General features: G+C 42.8%; 1 protein-coding gene across 5 annotated transcripts in view; it reads right to left on the bottom strand.

Annotated features, from left to right (window-relative positions):
* Positions 1-18,059, bottom strand: part of MAPK8 (mitogen-activated protein kinase 8) — a 147,188-nt gene that overhangs the window by 19,865 nt on the left and 109,264 nt on the right. For 4 of the 5 annotated variants that reach the window (XM_045024414.1, XM_045024415.1, XM_045024412.1 and 1 more), the window contains exons 4-8: positions 12,599-12,657; positions 12,338-12,476; positions 6,565-6,730; positions 2,356-2,427; positions 9-191 (exon numbers count right to left, since the gene is read on the bottom strand). In XM_045024414.1, coding sequence (XP_044880349.1) covers positions 9-191; positions 2,356-2,427; positions 6,565-6,730; positions 12,338-12,476; positions 12,599-12,657 — 619 coding nt within the window. Of the gene's footprint in view, positions 1-8; positions 192-2,355; positions 2,428-2,769; positions 2,842-6,564; positions 6,731-12,337; positions 12,477-12,598; positions 12,658-18,059 lie in introns of all 5 variants that reach the window. The other variant, XM_045024413.1, reaches the window with a different exon arrangement.

Below are 18,059 nucleotides of genomic sequence, written 5' to 3'. Positions count from 1 at the left end.
GATCTTACCTTTAAGTTTGTTGTGCTCAGAATCAGCTGGGAAAAGTACATCTGGGAAGAGTTTCTCAAAACTATATCCAGCATATTTAGGTCTGTTCTCCACATAAGTCCGCACTGTTGGCTGCAATTTCTTCATGAATTCAGGGCATGGTGTTCCTAGCTGCTCAATAACTTTATTCCATTGATCAATATCTAAGGTCAAGCAGCTAAGAAAAACATGGCATGTCTAACATTAAGCATAAAGGCTATGTTAAGACAATACAAAATATCTAACAGAGATGAAGGTAGCAGGCCGTAATAAATAAAAAGACACTATTAGCTTGTTCAAGAGAACAGTGATGATGAATAAGTGTAAGCTTGGCTGAAGAGATAGTGAAGCTAATATTGATTTTACCCATAAAATATCCAGACTTGCCAAAGGATACTCTTGTAGAAAGTACAGTGAGTTAAAAACCCACCGAGCTAAAGCAAATCTCAAATATAAGTTTAACAGAAACCTACCACGCTTACTATTTGTATAATTGTCCAGAGAGCAGACAGTCGAGTTCTGTTAGATTCAACTCCCAAATTTGCTAGGCATCAATAAGGAATTAGAGGGAAAAGCCACTCATCGGTGTTTTATCTATATACTTTATAGCCTGACTCAAGCTCTGGCTGTGCAATACATGAAGTGTGTACTAATTAGGAGAGAGGTCACATTTGGGCAACGTAGATGTGCACAACAGGGTTGAAATCCTGGCCTCACTTAAGTCAATGAGAACTTTGCCTGTGCTTCTGCTCACTTAAGTGCTAGATACTACAGTCATGAGGACATTATAAAATGCCTATGGAATATAGATGTATCTAACAAAGCCCCATAAATATATTGCAGTTCTCATTTAAAATGTCGTAAGTACAAGAAAGTTCTAATTACCACAATAAGTCATAAAATGAAAGCCAAGCGTTCAAACTTGAATGAACAAAGATAACTGCATAAATAAGAGAGGCCTAATTTAGCTCCCTCTAAAGTTAAACAAAAACTGGGGTTGCTTAGCAGATGTGCAAAAAAACCCACTATTTTTATTAAAACACCTTAACCTTAGGCATGCATATTTGAAAATTTGGGCCCTTGAGTCTTAACATAACAGAAAGTGTCTCCAATTCAATAAAGTACTTGTTGTGTTGTGTTGAAGTATGCAACAAGTCCCACTGAAGATAAAAAGATTACTCATGTTCATGAAGTAAGATACATCTAAGATGTATTTAAGAAATTAAGCTGAATCAGGGCCAGTGTCTCAAATAAATAACTGCAGCCCCGACAGTTGGATGATGCAGAGCAAGACCGATAATACTGTTCATATCTGGAAATATTGGCAATAAGAATTCAAGGGTTTTGGCTTTTTCTAGTAGCTTTACCTTTAAAACCAACAAATCTGGAATTTAATGCTTGGTTTAACCAATGAAATTACTAAGGGTTTGGGGGAGGAAGTGAACAGAACTCTGCACAAACAAAACTTCTGATTCTTAGTAATGTCTACTGGTAATGCAGATTCTTTCAGTACAGTTTCCATCTAACAAGTCCTCTGCTGGAAGTATCTTTAATATGGCAATGCCCAGAGAGAGACACTACAACTCATTCACTGAATGGAAACACAGGCCTGGTAGGTATTTCTAAAAGATGCTTTGAAGCTTCACTTTTTACTATATTTTATATTACATATATAGATTTATCTATCAATATATTCAGCTATCTAAGATCATCATCTCTGGAGCTTTCCTTTAAAGTAGCACACAAAGCGTAACCTGACACAACGTGACACAAGCCGGACTGGTTAGGAATTTTTTAAATGTCCACTTACAAACACAAAAAGCAACATTGCGGAAATATTTAGACAATAGCTGAGATTAGTAGAATAGCAGATCACTCCATAAAATGTTCAGTTAGAAAGGAAAATCAGAACATATAACAAGTAAAGCACTCTACAACAAAAGAAGTCCAACTTAATTATGGCAACACCCAGAAGCAATGGATAGGCACTATATAAAAATCTGAAGTGAAAATAAAAGGGTAAAAACCTCAGTGTGTCCAAGTGGATAGCTACTTATCTCTCTAAAGTTAGTCTGCATGAATTGCTAAATGCAGCACTGCAAGCTACAGTTATTTGCTTTGCTTTTTAAAAAATGATATTCCCATAACAACTTTGTGACAATCAGAACTAAAAATCATGAACTCACAAATGGTATTTTGAAACAGTAATTTAAACAGTGTTGTAGCAGGCAGCAGTGGAGCAGACAAAGACTACTCTGACATGGACCTGAAATGCTGCTGTATGTTTGGACCTTTCAAAACTACATCCTAGGCCAAAGGTAAGGATACGATCTGTACCAGGAAATAAAACACCACCTTTGATCATTTCTCCCATGATGCACCCAACTGACCAAATGTCAACTGAAAACAAAATGCAATGACATTAACATAAAAGGTAGTTATCAAAATAAAATAAAATTAAAAAATAATCCACACATACGTGAAGTAATTATAAAAAAGCAGTGTACAATGGAAATGAGTGAGGGTGAATGTGTGCTAACTACGGTACCAGCAGAGACTATGTCCTACTGCTAGATGCAGCCTGAGTATAACTGAAGTTCTTACCTCAACAATTTTTGAAATGTATCACAAAAAAATTCATGTCCATTTAAGAAAAAAATTGACCCATATGCATTTTCATGAGAGAACATTAGAACGTTAATCACCTAACTAATTCAACCTGCTGCAGAAGCACAAGGATACAGTCCCTTCCTGGAAAGAGGATTTTGTGGCAAACCATTTCGCCCATAATGCACCCCACAGACCATAAATCCACTATGTTTGTAGCACAAAAAGAAGGAAAAGCAAAGCAAACGGTCATTTAAAATTAAAGAAGCATAACATGACTGCATCCTATCAATTGCAGACAGCACAGGAAGGAAAGAAATAATCGTGGTATTAAGCAGTGAAACTATTTTAAACACACAGTATCTTTAAGGATTATCTTTTCATCTGGCTCATAAAGAAGTCAGAAGATAGCCTTTTGCTTAAGTGTCTAAAGTGAGAGAGATGCACACATATCAGACAGTTTAAAGCCCGCCTTGAAGTTCTGGGGCTTGCAATAACAACATGTAATTATTTCCACAAATAGATTTGCTTGGAATAGCAAAAATAAGTATATTTGTTTAAATGTTTCATTGTGCTTGCAAAAGTCAGTCATTTTAAAGCTAGCAAACCAAATTGTCATTTGAAAGAAGGAAGCATGTTTCAGTAGTGAATACTTTTAGAGCAGAATTTATGGGTTACTGGCTAAATTTGATTAAGTAGGAACAGAAGAAACTTTTGGCAGGTATTTCCTGAAAAGTGCTTTACTGTGCAGTCCTTCTCCCTTTAAATAAAAAGGGAATACAAGCAATAAAAGATTATTTAGCATTTTAGAGGATCAGTTAACAAGATTAGTATGTTCCTGGAAGTAGTTAGACTAGAAATAATTGATTTAAAAATACTTCTCCAGCAACATCAGAACGTAATGTTGTCTGATACAAAAGAAACAAACACTCATAATAATACGAGTTTGTATATAAAAAGTACTTAGACTTTCTGCCCTACCTCTCACTTTCTCTCAAAAAACCCTCAACAACCGTGGAAGACATCCCCACTGAAGTACATGTTTACTTTTTACAAGTATGCCAATTTTCTTTGCTACTGTTGCTGATTTTTATGCAAGAGTTTTCTTGAAATCAGAGTGATGAATTTTTATTATTACTATTAGCTCCTTGTCAGACACTAGTTTAGAATTTCATTGAAGTAGAAAATAATGGGTTTTAAGTGAGAACACTTGCATAAACACACTACAAACAGAGTAGCTTTTTACTCAAAATATTCCTTTTCCCCATGTTTAAGAGTTCCTCTAAAATATTACCTAAATCAATCTCCTGATTACAATCTCAACTCTACAGATTAAGTGTTAAAATTAAGGGCCTGGTTCATTTTTAAAAAGTTTGTTGCTTTTAAATCCCAGATCATAATTACATGAATTGTGGCACATAAGTCACCACTACATTTGAAGATTGGTGTTAATATTGTCTTTATAAACTGTTTTCAGGTATTTAAGTACAATGCATTTTTGCCACAAAACTTAAAAAGGGGTAAAATTTTGTTCTTGACAATTTAATGAAGATTCTAAATGTTGGTTGTTTCACCTGCAAAGCAACCCTCTGCTCTCATGAAGAGAAATGCACCCGAAACCTACTGGAGATAGTCTGGCTCAAAATGATAAACGTGAATTGTGTGGAGAGTAAGGGAAGAGCAACAGTATATGAGCATCAAGTATTTCTCTTCATGCATCAAATGGCAGGGATTTTAACAGGCTCAAATGAGTGAATGTTAGAAACAACTTCTTTGCTCACCCTTTAAAATTTCCAGAAGTTTGCTCTGAAGAACCCTGTCAATTACAAAGGTTTCTTTACAAAGATTTTGTGAAGCTAAAATGTAACCAAGCCTTAAGAGATGGTCTCAGGAAGTTTGGAATAAAAGATCTCAGGTCAAAAATGATCTCGATGAGACATTTTCATATCACTTTTCCTATTCTTCTAATTGTGATAAAGTGTCTGTTGTCTAAAATCCCTACATGGGAAGCACTTACTCCTAATTAAAATTCCAAGGAAAAAAAAAACTGTTAAAGTGGAAGTAAAGTTGATATTACATATTGGTAATAAAGGGGAAAAATATTACAGGAATGTTTGAATTTCTTGGGTTTATAATACTTGGTTTCAGATAATCCCTGAAATGTTTTTTATCCTTAAATTACTGACACACATGCTCAACCATAACTCCATTATAACCGTTTTTTGTCTGGAACTTTTCTAATTTTTTTTTAAAAATTGAAGATTTCATACAAAATCACTAAACAAGAAACCCAAAGAGAATGCTACCACAGAACATTTCTATTAAAGATACATACTATCAACCTTAAATCTTTTACAGCTCTTTTTGATCAGCCAACATGCAATGGTAAATCTGGTCCTTAATTTGCCCAATCCGTATTTCTACTTTTTAATTGGCCAGTGTGTTCTGACTGCTTTGGTGCACCAGGGAATCTGCCATTGAAATTTTAAAGTGCACTAATTCTTGTATGAGACATCTGTATGAACCAATACATTCGCTCCATTCCAGAGTATGTTAGAAGGTAATTCCTGTCAATAGCTGGTAATACTATTAGTCCCCCAAAAGACAAGCTTTAATTATTTTTTAAAAAGGAAATCTGTTGCCAGATTGGGACTTATATAATTGTACAATTATGTAAGAGACAACAGGCCATAATAACGTAAAGGGTGCGATGCTGCTTTTAAAGAAAGCTTCTCTCTCAGGGAAAAGTTCTGTTTGTTTTTAAAAAGGGTTTGCTTGTCCTTTTTCTTCTCTAATTAGCCACTTTAAAGCCCCAGAAAAAAGGAAATAAGTGCCTGAGCTAGCCTGATCAGTCAGGTAAATTCAGAGCGAAAAAACCCTTCATCCCTTGCTTGCCTCACTCAGCGTTGGGTTTGTAAATAATAATGCATAGCTTTTACCTAGCTCTTTATACAGCATTTTGGAGGAACATACACACTAATACAAGCTAACAGTCTTTGGAGGAAAACATAGCCCCAGCCTCACAAAAAAACTATTCACTCATCCATCTGGAGTAACTTTTTCATCATTGTCTTAGGCTATGTCTACACTACAACTTATGTTGGCATAACTTCTGCCACTCAGGGTTTGAATAAACCATCCCCCCTGAACAACATAAGTTACACCAATGTAAGTGTCCACGTGGACAGTGCTATGTCACCAACATAGCTACCGCCGCTCGCAAGGAGTGAAGTAGTTAAGCCAACAGGAGAGCTCTCTCCCATTGGCTTAGAGCAGTTACAAGAGAGCTTCCAGTGGCACAGCTGCATCGGTGCTGTAAGCTCTTTAGTGTAGCAGTAGCCTTCATAACATCAGGTGACTAGTTTTTGTTCCTGGGCTTGTAAATACTAAACCAACTAAAGAGGAAGCTAATTTATCAGAACTGGCACATTTTAAAATAAAAACAAATTAATGCCAGTAGTGAGTGGGCTCAGCTTGCATATCCCTCTTTGGGGTGTGTCTTTCAAAAAGTAGCAAATATATTCCAATGTAGCCTTTTCCTTTCTTATGTCACTTTAGAAGTATGTGTTTTCACATTAGTTACCAATAGGCTCAGAGATAAACGCTCAACCCAAGATATTCTATAGATCAAGGCAGATAGTACATATGAGGAAAGTGCATTTCTCACTTTTTGCAGGTGAAACAAACCACTGTCCCAAGTAGATTATTTATCTTTTTAAACAAACAAGACCCCCAATTTCTTTTTTATATCAAATGTAAACATTTCTAATAGGTTTTATTAAATATGAACTATTGGGTGTAACTATATTATACATTTTGGTCACAGTATCACTTTAAAAGTTTCTACAGCTTGAAAAACATTAACATGTAAAATGTGGTGTGCCAAACAAAAAATAAAAGCTATGTCAAAGAAAGACTATATTTGCTGACCGTTTTCTTTGTATCCCATCCCTAGGATGACCTCTGGTGCTCTGTAGTAACGAGTCACTACATAAGGCGTCATCATAAAACTAGTTCCTGCAGTTCTGGCCAGTCCAAAGTCAAGAATCTTCAAAGTGCAGTCTGATTTTACTACTATATTACTGGGCTTTAAATCCTTAAAAAGAAACATCATACATGACTGCTAAGACAAGAACAAAACACTCTGCAGTTCAAATCTTAAAGAAAATAACCACTGGCATAAAAATTAAAAACTGGGCCATTTTTAGAACTTCATTCTTCCAATATTTTTTTTCCTCATATGAATTAATTTTCATATCTTCAGCCAACCAAAGAATTACACCTCTGGTATTACTCTTCAGCAGTTTATGTAACAAGCAGGGGGAGAAAAACACAACGAAGGTGACTAGATATATTAGCAATGTTTGAAATAATTTGGGGTTAGTGTGAAATGTTAGCACTGAGTCAAGTATTACAAATTGCTTAAGGGAATTACCGTTCCAAAGGGAAACAAGGATGGCTGAATTATTAGAGATAATGTCACAGCAGGACTTTTAATCATAAATGGTATTCAAAACATGAAGATTCTTATGATTTAATCAAGCAAAACTTTTTATAGTTAAAATGCATCTGTTAAAAAAGTGAATTACCCTGCATCAACTTTACCAATCAAGGTTGCATTACCTCTTTTGATTTGTTGTAGATATTTCTCTGAATGATCAGAAGGAAATTCATGCTTGCAAAGATTTAGTTTGCAATAATGATTTGGTTGGTCATTGGTTAACTAACTTTAAGATTAATAATGACAGAACCCCGAACTGCCATTGGAAAAACTTCCAGAAGATAACCTTGCACCTTTAAAAACAGGAATCAAAATACCTTCACAAAGTTTCAAGGCACTTTAGGTGGAAGATTTGCAACTGAACTCTTCAGTTGAGCTCTACAACCAGATTTTTATTTTCCATTGCCCCCTTTTAAACTCAGTCTTCCAAGATGCTTTACAAAGCTACGAGCTACAAACTGCCCACACAGCGTCTACAGAAGCATTCAAGGCAACCATTTTGTTCTAAGCCATATTTTCCACACCTTTAGATGTCACAGAGCAAATGCTGGCAATATCATCAGAAGGTTTATCCTAAAAAACATCATGAGATCTCTCATTCCCACCTAACTGATCACTAGAGGCAGGGCCGCCCAGAGGATTCAGGGGGCTTGGGGTCTTCGGCGGTGGGGGGCCCCCGCTTCGGCAGTAATTTGGCGGCAGGGGGTCCTTCCGCTCTGGGACCTGCTGCTGAAGTGCCCTGAAGACCTGTGGCGGGGGCTCCCTGCCGCCGAATTACCGCAGAAGACCCGGCACTTTGGCGGCGGGTCCTGCTTCGGTGGTAATTTGGCAGCGGGGGGTCCTTCCGCCCCAGGGCGGAAGGACCCCCCGCCGCTGAAGACCCGGAGCGGAAGAAGCTCCGAGGGCACGGGCCCCACGAGAGTTTTCCGGGGTCCCTGGAGCAAGTGAAGGACCCTGTTCCAGGGGCCCCAAAAAACTCTCATGGAGGCCCCCTGCGGGGCCCGGGGCAAATTGCCCCACTTGCTGCCCCCCACTGGGCAGCCCTGACTAGAGGAGTGATTCCCCAAAAGACAGAATTACCATGGGATATAAGACCAAGATCTGGCACCCCTTTGAGACAGAAGATACTGATGTATGTAGATTTTATATGGTAATTTTCAGGCTTCCAGTGAGCCTCTATAATATAAAAGAATATTGCAACACTTACTACAAAATATGAAGTAAATCAAACCAGTGTACAGGAACATTTGAAGTCAGTCACCTTCCCACCTCTCCCCAAATCACATGCTAGGAGAATGTTTTTGAAGATATGATGCATAATAAGAGATTCTATTGACTCTAGAGATTAGTCTTCTGCTTACAAGATACTCAACATTTATTTATCTTATTCAAGTGTGATGAGACATTTCAGCTCCTTAGGACAACATTTATTTTAGATTGTGCTGGAGTTGTGTTTATATCCTGTTTGAATAGTTACTGTTGTATATATGCAGGCTTCTATTGTGGGGATGAAATTATTATAGGACCTCTGGAGCAGTCCTGTTTCCCCATCAATAAATTATGTGGCATCTCAGCCGGCCACAATATTATTGTATTAACCAAATTCATTCTCTTCGAAATTGTGAGGCTAGAACTGAGGAAAGATTTTACCATCATCATCAACAGGAAATAATTCCATGCACCCACATCATTTGCACGCAGAAAGTAAATGCCTACATAAGCATATCCATTCTTCAATTTCCTTCCAGTATCTGACTTCCAGAAAGTCTAGAAAATTTGAATGCGAATACAAATCAACAAGACATATATCCTAACATGCTTCAGAATTCCCATGGCTAGTACTGCCACAAGATACATTTTAAACTCATTCAGGTGTACAAACATACACATTTTCATTATAGCAGGGGCTCAAAAAGCCTCATGTGGGAGTGATGCAGTGGTTAGAGCAGGAAATTGATATCACAACTCCTGGATTGTATACCCAACTCCCTTACTGACATTCTGCGTGCCCTTCAGCAAGTCACTCCAGACACTGCTGGGACTCAGCTCAATCACCACCTTCCACCTGAAAAATGGAGACTAAAGCATAGTTCTTGAGCTGTTGCAGGTTCAATCTTTGTAAAATGCTTTGAGTATTCTGGGAACAGGTGCTCATGTACAAGATATTAGTAAGGTTAAGTTATCTATAGTCAAATCTATACTGAGAAGTACTGATGTGAAAGCTATGCATTTCATTATATGTATGTGCACTCTATATAATTTGCTTGGCCAGTAAAAATTGTGGGAGCTTTCCTTCATTTTTAGCCTTTACACTGTACATGTATTGTGTTTCTGGCATGCTACTGTTTGAAGCAAGTATTTCCACAAGCAATGCAATATGTTCTGCATAAAAGCACTTATACAGCACTTTACACCTTCAAAGCATTGTGCAAATATTAACTCTCAACCTACATTACTATTTCATAGAGAAGCTAAGTAACCAAATTATGCTTCGTTAATGGCAGAGCAAGATTTAGAACTCAGGAGTTCCTGACTCTCCGTTGCCATGACATACCAAGACCCCAAATGCACCACACACAACCACAGAAAGAGATAGTATGGGATGAACAGTGTCAACAGGGAAATTGGCATTAGACATTAATGATAATGTTGCTGAGGACCTGGCTAAGTGAGGTACAAATAAAATCACTGCTGAAGCTATGTGTGTTCCACATAAAGCTAATGTCCTTTGCAAATATCCCTTTTCTTCAGAAGGTTTGTTGTAACCTGCTTGACAGACACAAGAAAAACTAAAGCTTTACACCTTTAAATACAAATGATTAATTGATGCAAAATTAAGCAACACAACATTTTTTATGAACAGCAGGCTGATCTTTCTATGAAGGCTGAGAATAAACTGTCATAATATGAGGACCTGAAGGTGAAATTGATCCACCTGTGTCATTCAGAGCCATTAACGCATTCAAAGATCATTATTTACACAGCAAATGTGCCAAAAGTTAGCCTTGCCAGAATAGGTCATCTTGTGAATTTATACTGCACAACAATATGAAGCAATTCAAATACTTCAGGAATGTCCGTACAAATTCTAAACTACAACTACCAGGAAGCACTGAAGCTAAATTTCCTGATTTTCAAACTAATCACCCACCACCAATAATATCTGGAACTGAACACTGTGGTGGTGAAGTAGCTCCTTTTATAACTGTGATTGCATAAATGTTTCCATTCACCTGCAGGTTCTCTGAGAGCAGGGGCTCTGTATTATGGTGTGCTTAGAAAGTCTGAAAGAAGACTGCCCTGCAACTCCTAAAACTGACAGAACAGGGCCTCCCCTCCTATGTATTTCAACATGGGTTAGGAGAGGGCATTCTCCCCAAGTATGTCCATAGTATTGGGATTTCTTTTCCACAGCAAAAAACCCCTAGGAAAATATCAAGATTGTACAGCTAAGCACTCAGACAGGAAACGCCAAGGCTGCATGTGTAGCCTTTCTTTGAACCCCTGGGTCTATGCATTTTGATGAAGACTTTGATGACTCACACAAGTGTCACAAAAATCACACTGAATTTCTCATACAACATAGTATCAATCAATTTTTTGGCACCATCCTAAATAAACAAATGCAATATTCTGTAGTTGTTTTTTTTTATCTGGTATACAAAGGATAATACAAACATTGAAATGAAAGAGTACATGGAAAAACAGTAATAGCACACAAAACTACAGGTCAAGTACAACAGGATAAGTATTTCAGAATAATAAAAAAAATTCTCTGGCATATACATATCCAAGTAAATTACCTTGGATAGTTAACTGTCTCATCCCCTGAATTGCACCTAAGGAAGGCTGCACTGCTGACTGAAGAGAATGTATAGTATATGGGTGCTGAAAAATAATTAAATGCCTACCAAGATGAGAACTTATTTAAGAAGTCAATACACACATATAATTAAATATTGTAACAATGAAAACAGAGTAAGCAAATGAAGTATTATAAGTTGCTACGTATTACTAAGATTGTGTGTATATATATAAAATATATACACACAATCTTATATATACACACAACAATATTTTTTTTTGAGAAATCATATACAATTATGTAACTGTAGACAGTATTGTAAAGCATGGACAACTTAACTTCACAATTTCCTGACCCGAGTGCCTAATTAAGCAACCTTGACTTAATATAAACACAATGAGGCAGGGGTGGCCAACCTGAGCCTGAGAAGGAGCCAGAATTTACCAATATACTTTGACAAAGAGCCACAGTAATACGTTTGCAGCCCCCCCAGCAGCTCCCACAATCCGCTCCCAGCAGCTCCCACCCACCAGCAGCCTCCCCCCTCCCTCCCCATACCTCCTGATCAGCTGTTTTGTGGCGTGCAGGAGGTTCTGGGGAGGTGGGGGGTGAGAGGAGTGAGGGCACGGCAGGCTCAGGGGAGGGGGCAGGAAGGGGTGGAGTGGGGGCAGGGCCTGTGGCAGAGCCAGGGGTTGAGCAGTGAGCACCCCCCAGCACACTGGAAAGCTGGCGCCTGTAGCTCCAGCCCCGGAGTTGGTGCCTATAGAAGGAGCCCCATATTAACTTCTGAAGAGCCGCATGTGGCTCTGGAGCCACAGGTTGGCCACCCCTGCAATGAGGAAACAGTTAGGCGGCTTACAGGACAGAATTTTCCAAGCTACATGGTTGTATAAAGTTTCACTCACAGGACTAGACAATATTTGATTATGCAGAGAATTTTAAAGGTGTATAATGTGCTTGTTATTTTAAAAAAAATGCAAAAATAAAGATTACATGATGGCAGTTTAAAAATATATGGAATTTCACATTTGGTTACCAAAAAACGAAACAGGAACTTAGTTGGTTTAACCAATTAGTATCAAAAGTCACTCTTTTCCAGGTATTCTTTCCTTCTGATATCCACTGGGATAAGAATTCTACTGCAAAATTAGAGGAGGTGATGCAACCTATTATACAGATTTTGGACAATTTAGTCTAGCCAAATTGAGATCCAGTTCAGGATGGACTCATACTTTTGTTTCAAATTTACACACACACACACACACACACACACACAACAACAACGCAGGCTTTGAAAGTAGATACATGGTTTCGATATTAATAGAATTTTTCCCGGCTTCTTAATACTGAAGGCGAGAACATTAGGTGGATTTTAAAAAGTATAGTATACCACTAACCCTATGTATAATTCCAGCAGAGTGAAGATGCTTGATACCACACAGCATCTGATAAAGAAGGTACGACATTCGTTCATGGTCTAGCTCCATCTGAATCACTTGGCAGAGATTTGCATCCATGAGCTCCATCACTATGTAACTTATGAAACAACAACAAATGAGTAATTAGAAGATAAGGTGTATTGTCTGAAGTCCATTCTACTGCACACGCTTGTGACAAGTAACTAAATAGTTACAAACTTGGGTAAAAATTAGACTTACACATCTTGAAATTCTTCCAGGGATTTCTGTGGTGTGAACACATTCAGTAGGCCAATTATCTGTGAAGAGAAATAAAGAAAACTCACAAAAAGTCAACAAATAGATTTTGCTTACCTCTGCAAAACACAAAATTGGTGGCTGGAAAGAAGTAAAACTTGGTCTAAGAACTCTCCTGATTATACAAGTGCACTTTGCTCTCTACTACGCATAACCCAATAGTCATTGTTAAGAATTGCATTTACCAGCTTTCTGACTAATGCTGCCAACCCTCCAAGATTGCCCTGGAGTCTCCAAGAAGTAAAGATTAGTCTTTAATTAAAGTTTATGTCATGTGATGAAACCCCCAGGAATATGTCCAACCTAAACTGGCAACCCTATTTCCAACCTAATCTCTGAAGTCAGAGCTACAGCACTTTTGCACAGTAATACGCATTATTACTGGCAAAGTGCATGTCCAAATGAACTGCCCAAGTAGCAACAGGATAAAGTGACATAGGAAGGTTGAGAAACTTCTTTTGCACCCTGGACAACCGGAAGAGCTGAAGACGATTCTGTGCTGTACCAGAAGTTCTGTGGTGTTCAAACTCAAGGTGAAATATAACTTGTAAAAGAAGAAATTATAACATTTACAAACACTGAGTGATGGAAGTAAGAGTTACATTGCCAGGCAGCCAGAACAGCAGATTAAAATGCTTCAGCTGAAGTGAACAGGTTGCATAGAGGTTCTCTAAGGACAGCTACTGCAATGTCATAACCCTTCAAGAGATGTGGCGTGTTTACTTTACGATAATATTTCATTAGAAATTAATCCAGAGGTAGATTAGTAAGTGCTTATTAAATGAAGTGCACCACTGATTCATCACAAAGAAAAGCACAAGAATAAGTGAGCAAAAGAGGAAACCAGAGCTTCCAAGGGAAGGATTTCTGGAAGAGGAAAAGACGGTTACTCACCGTTGTAACTGTTGTTCTTCGAGATGTGTTGCTCATATCCATTCCATGTAGGTGGGCGCGCGTCGCGTGCACGCTCGTCGGAAGACTTTTACCCTAGCAACTCAGTGGGTCGACTGGGCGCCCCCTGGAGTGGCGCCACCATGGCTGCGGATATATACCCCAGCCGACCCACCCACTCCTCAGTTCCTTCTTGCCGGCTACTCCGACAGTGGGGAAGGAGGGTGGGTGTGGAATGGATATGAGCAACACATCTCGAAGAACAACAGTTACAACGGTGAGTAACCGTCTTTTCTTCTTCGAGTGATTGCTCATATCCATTCCATGTAGGTGATTCCCAAGCCTTACCTAGGCGGTGGGGTCGGAGTGAGACGTGGCAGAATGCAAAACTGCCGAGCCGAAGGCCGCATCGTCTCTAGACTACTGCACCAGAGCGTAGTGCGAAGCAAACGTATGGACCGATGACCAGGTCGCTGCACGGCAGATCTCCTGAACCGGTACGTGTGCCAGGAAGGCAGCTGAAGAAGCCTGAGCCCTAGTAGAATGGGCAGTGAGGTGGCCCGCTGGAACATGGGCCAAGTCATAGCACGTGCGGATGCATGCTGTCAGCCACGAGGAGATCCTTTGAGTGGAGATGGGAAGGCCTTTCATGCGGTCCGCTATGGCCACAAAGAGCTGGGGGGACTTACGAAAGGGCCTTGTGCGGTCAATATAAAATGCAAGCGCCCTGCGGACATCCAGGGAGTGTAATCGCTGCTCCCGTGGAGATGAATGAGGTTTGGGGCAGAAAACCGGGAGGAAGATGTCCTGACTGGTGTGGAAGGCCGAGACCACCTTAGGGAGAAAAGCGGGATGTGGCCGCAATTGAACTTTGTCCTTGTGAAAGACAGTGTAAGGAGGGTCTACAGTGAGGGCTCGGATCTCAGAGACCCTCCGAGCCGAAGTAATGGCCACCAGAAAAACTGTCTTCCATGACAGGTATAGGAGGGAACAGGTTGCCATCGGCTCAAAGGGTGGTCCCATGAACCTGTTGAGTACTAGGTTCAGGTCCCAGGTAGGGGCGGGGTGACGGATCTGAGGGTAGAGACGTTCCAGCCCTTTACGGAACCTAGCGACCACCGGGTGAGAGAACACAGAGTGTCCACCCTCGCCAGGATGAAAAGTGGATATGGCCGCTAAGTGGACCTTCAGGGAAGATATGGCCAAGCCCTGCTGTTTAAGGTGCCATAGGTAGTCCAGGATAACTGGCACGGAGACCGCCGTGGGCGCAAGAGCCCGTGAAACACACCAGAGCGAGAAACGCTTCCATTTGGCCAAGTATGTGGAGCGAGTGGAAGGTTTCCTGCTGCTGAGCAGGATATGTTGCACAGGTGCGGAGCAGCGGAGCTCTGAGGCGTCTAACCACACAGGAGCCACGCTGTGAGGTGGAGAGCCTGGAGGTCCGGATGGCGGAGACTGCCGTGTTCCTGAGTTATAAGGTCCAGGCAGAGGGGGAGGGTGATCGGCGGGGAGACAGAGAGGCTGAGTAGCGTGGTGTACCAGGGTTGCCTGGCCCATGCCGGAGCAATCAGGATCAGATGAGCCCTGTCCTGACGGAGCTTCAGCAGAACCTTGTGGACTAATGGGAACGGGGGAAACGCATAGCACAGTTGGTGAGTCCATGGAATAAGAAATGCGTCCGATATCGACCCTGGTGAGTGCCCCCGGAACGAGCAGAACGTTTGGCACTTCCTGTTCGCACGCGTCGCGAAGAGGTCCACCTGGGGAAATCCCCACCTGTGGAAAATGGTGTGGATAATGTCTGGTCTTAGGGACCACTCGTGGCACAGGAAGGATCTGCTCAACGGATCCGCGAGAGCATTCCGAACTCCCGGGAGAAAGGATGCCACCAGGTCGATCATATGTTGTATGCAGAAGTGGATGGCTTCTCGGCAAAGGGGGGAAGAGTGGGCCCCGCCTTGTTTGTTGATGTAGTACATGGCCGTTGTGTTGTCCGTGAAGACGGAGACACAACGGCCGGACAGAAGCTTGCGGAACGCCTGGCATGCGAGGCAGACCGCTCTGAGTTCCCGAACGTTTATGTGGAGCGAGAGCTCCTCTGATGACCACAGGCCCTGTGTTTGCAGTTGGCCCAGGTGGGCTCCCCAGCCGAGGGAAGACGCGTCTGTCGTTAGAGACAACGTGGGCTGGGGCGGGTGAAAGGGCAACCCTGCACACACCACGGAGGGGTTCAGCCACCAATTGAGGAAATGAAGCACATTCGGCAGCACAGTGACCAAGGTGTCTATTGAGTCTCTGGCCGGACGGTACACCGAGTGGAGCCACATCTGAAAGGGGCGGAGCCGGAGCCTGGCGTACTTGGTGACGTACGTACACGCCGCCATGTGCCCCAGCAGAGCGAGGCCAGTGCGGGCCGAGGTCGTGGGGAAGGCCTGAAGGCTGCGGATGACGGTCGCCAACGCCAGGAACCTTGGCTGAGGAAGACAGGCCTTGGCCAAAGTGGAATCCAAGGTCGCGCCTATAAAGTCCAGCCTCTGCGTGGGAACCAGGGTGGATTTGTCCACATTGAGCAGCAGGCCGAGGCTCGTGAACAGGTCCTGTGCCACTCGGACATGCTCCCTGACTTGTTCCCTGGAGGCCCCTTTCAGGAGCCAGTCGTCCAGGTAGGGGAACACGTGGAGCCCTTGGAGCCGGAGGTGGGCGGCTACCACTGCCATGCACTTCGTGAACACTCGAGGTGCTGTGGAGAGGCCGAAGGGAAGGACCGCTAACTGGAAGTGTCGATGGCCCACCACAAAGCGGAGGAATTGTCTGTGCGGAGGGAATATGGCTATATGAAAGTAAGCGTCTTTCATGTCGAGGGCAGCATACCAGTCCCTGGAGTCCAAGGAGGGAATGATGGTCCCTAGGGAGACCATCCGGAACTTTAACTTCAATAGGAATTTGTTGAGGTCACGTAGGTCTAGGATCAGCCTGAGACCTCCTTTTGACTTCGGAATCAGGAAGTAACGGGAGTAAAATCCTCTGCCCCAATCTTTCTTCGGTACCTCCTCTATTGCTCCGATGTCGAGAAGCGTTTGGACCTCTTGTAAGAGGAATTGCTCGTGAGAGGGGTCCCTGAAGAGAGACTGGGAGGGAGGGCAGTAAGGCGGAGTTGAAGCAAACTGGAGGTGGTATCCGTGCTTCACGGTGCGTAGGACCCAGACATCTGAGGTCAAGAGGGACCACGCAGGGAAAAAATAAGAGAGGCGGTTGGAGAACAGGGGGGGAGGATCCCGAACTGGGAAAGATATGCTGCCCCCAGGCGTGCCTTCAAAAGGACGTCTTCGGGTCCGGCTGCGGCTTAGAGGCGCCGCGATTGTGGCCTGATTGAGGGCCGGAATAGCGCCTGCGGCCTCCTCGTCCTCGGCGTCTGCTAAAGTCTTGTCCACGTCTAGGGACAGAGTAGGGACGGAAGTGTTGAGGGCGGTAAGTGCGGCGCTGGGTTACAGGTGTATGCATACCGAGGTTGCGCATCGTAACCCGACTGTCCTTTAGGCTCTGAAGCCTAGAGTCAGTCTTCTCCGAAAATAGGTCTTTTCCCTCAAAGGGCAAGTCTTGTATGGTGTACTGGAGTTCAGGCGGAAGGTTGGAAGCCTGCAACCAAGAGATGCACCTGATGGTAACACCTGCTGCCAAGGTTCGGGCTGCGGAGTCAGCCGCATCTAGGGAGGCCTGCAAGGATGTTCTAGCCACCTTCTTTCCCTCCTCCAGGAAGGCCTTGTACTCCTGGTGGGAATCCGGGGGAAGCAACTCCCGGAACTTCGCCATCTCCGTCCAGGTATTGTAGTCATAACGACTCAGTAGCGCATGCTGATTCGCAACTCGGAGTTGCAAGGCGCCCGCCGAGTATACTTTACGGCCCAGGAGGTCCATCCTTCTGGCCTCTTTGGACTTCGGTGTGGGGGCCGGTTGACCATGGCGCTCTTTGTCATTAACCGACTGGACGACTAGGGAGGAAGGTGCATGTAAAGGTACTCATACCCCCTGGATGGCACCATATATTTCCGCTCGACCCCCTTAGCCGTTGGTGGAATTGAAGCAGGCGATTGCCAAAGGGTATCTGGCTTGGCCTGGATCGTCTTAATGAACGGCAAGGCCACTCTTGTGGGTGCGTCCGCCGCCAAGATGCTGCACACATGGTCCTCGACCTCTGGGACCTCCCTCTACCTGCAGGTTGATATTCAGGGCAATCCGCCTAAGGAGGTCCTGATGGGAAGCGAGGTCGACTGGAGGTGGACTCGAGGATAACGCGCCCGCCACTGCCTCATCAGGTGAAGAGGAGGACGAGACCCCGGGGGCCAGGACATCCGGCATCTGCTCCTCGAGTTGAGGTTCCTGCTCCGGAGGCACCGGGGAGACGGCTGGAGGCGGTAACGGGGCGTCCACGCCCGGTGGTGGAGGGCGACTAATTGTGGCCTCCGGGGCCAGACGGTCCGAAGTGGCGGCCCGTGATGGAGCAAGGGGAGCACCT

The sequence above is a fragment of the Mauremys mutica genome, chromosome 7 (genome assembly GCF_020497125.1).
Source record: "Mauremys mutica isolate MM-2020 ecotype Southern chromosome 7, ASM2049712v1, whole genome shotgun sequence".
Taxonomy (NCBI): domain Eukaryota; kingdom Metazoa; phylum Chordata; order Testudines; family Geoemydidae; genus Mauremys; species Mauremys mutica.
This window is presented reverse-complemented; position numbering and strand designations above follow the sequence as displayed.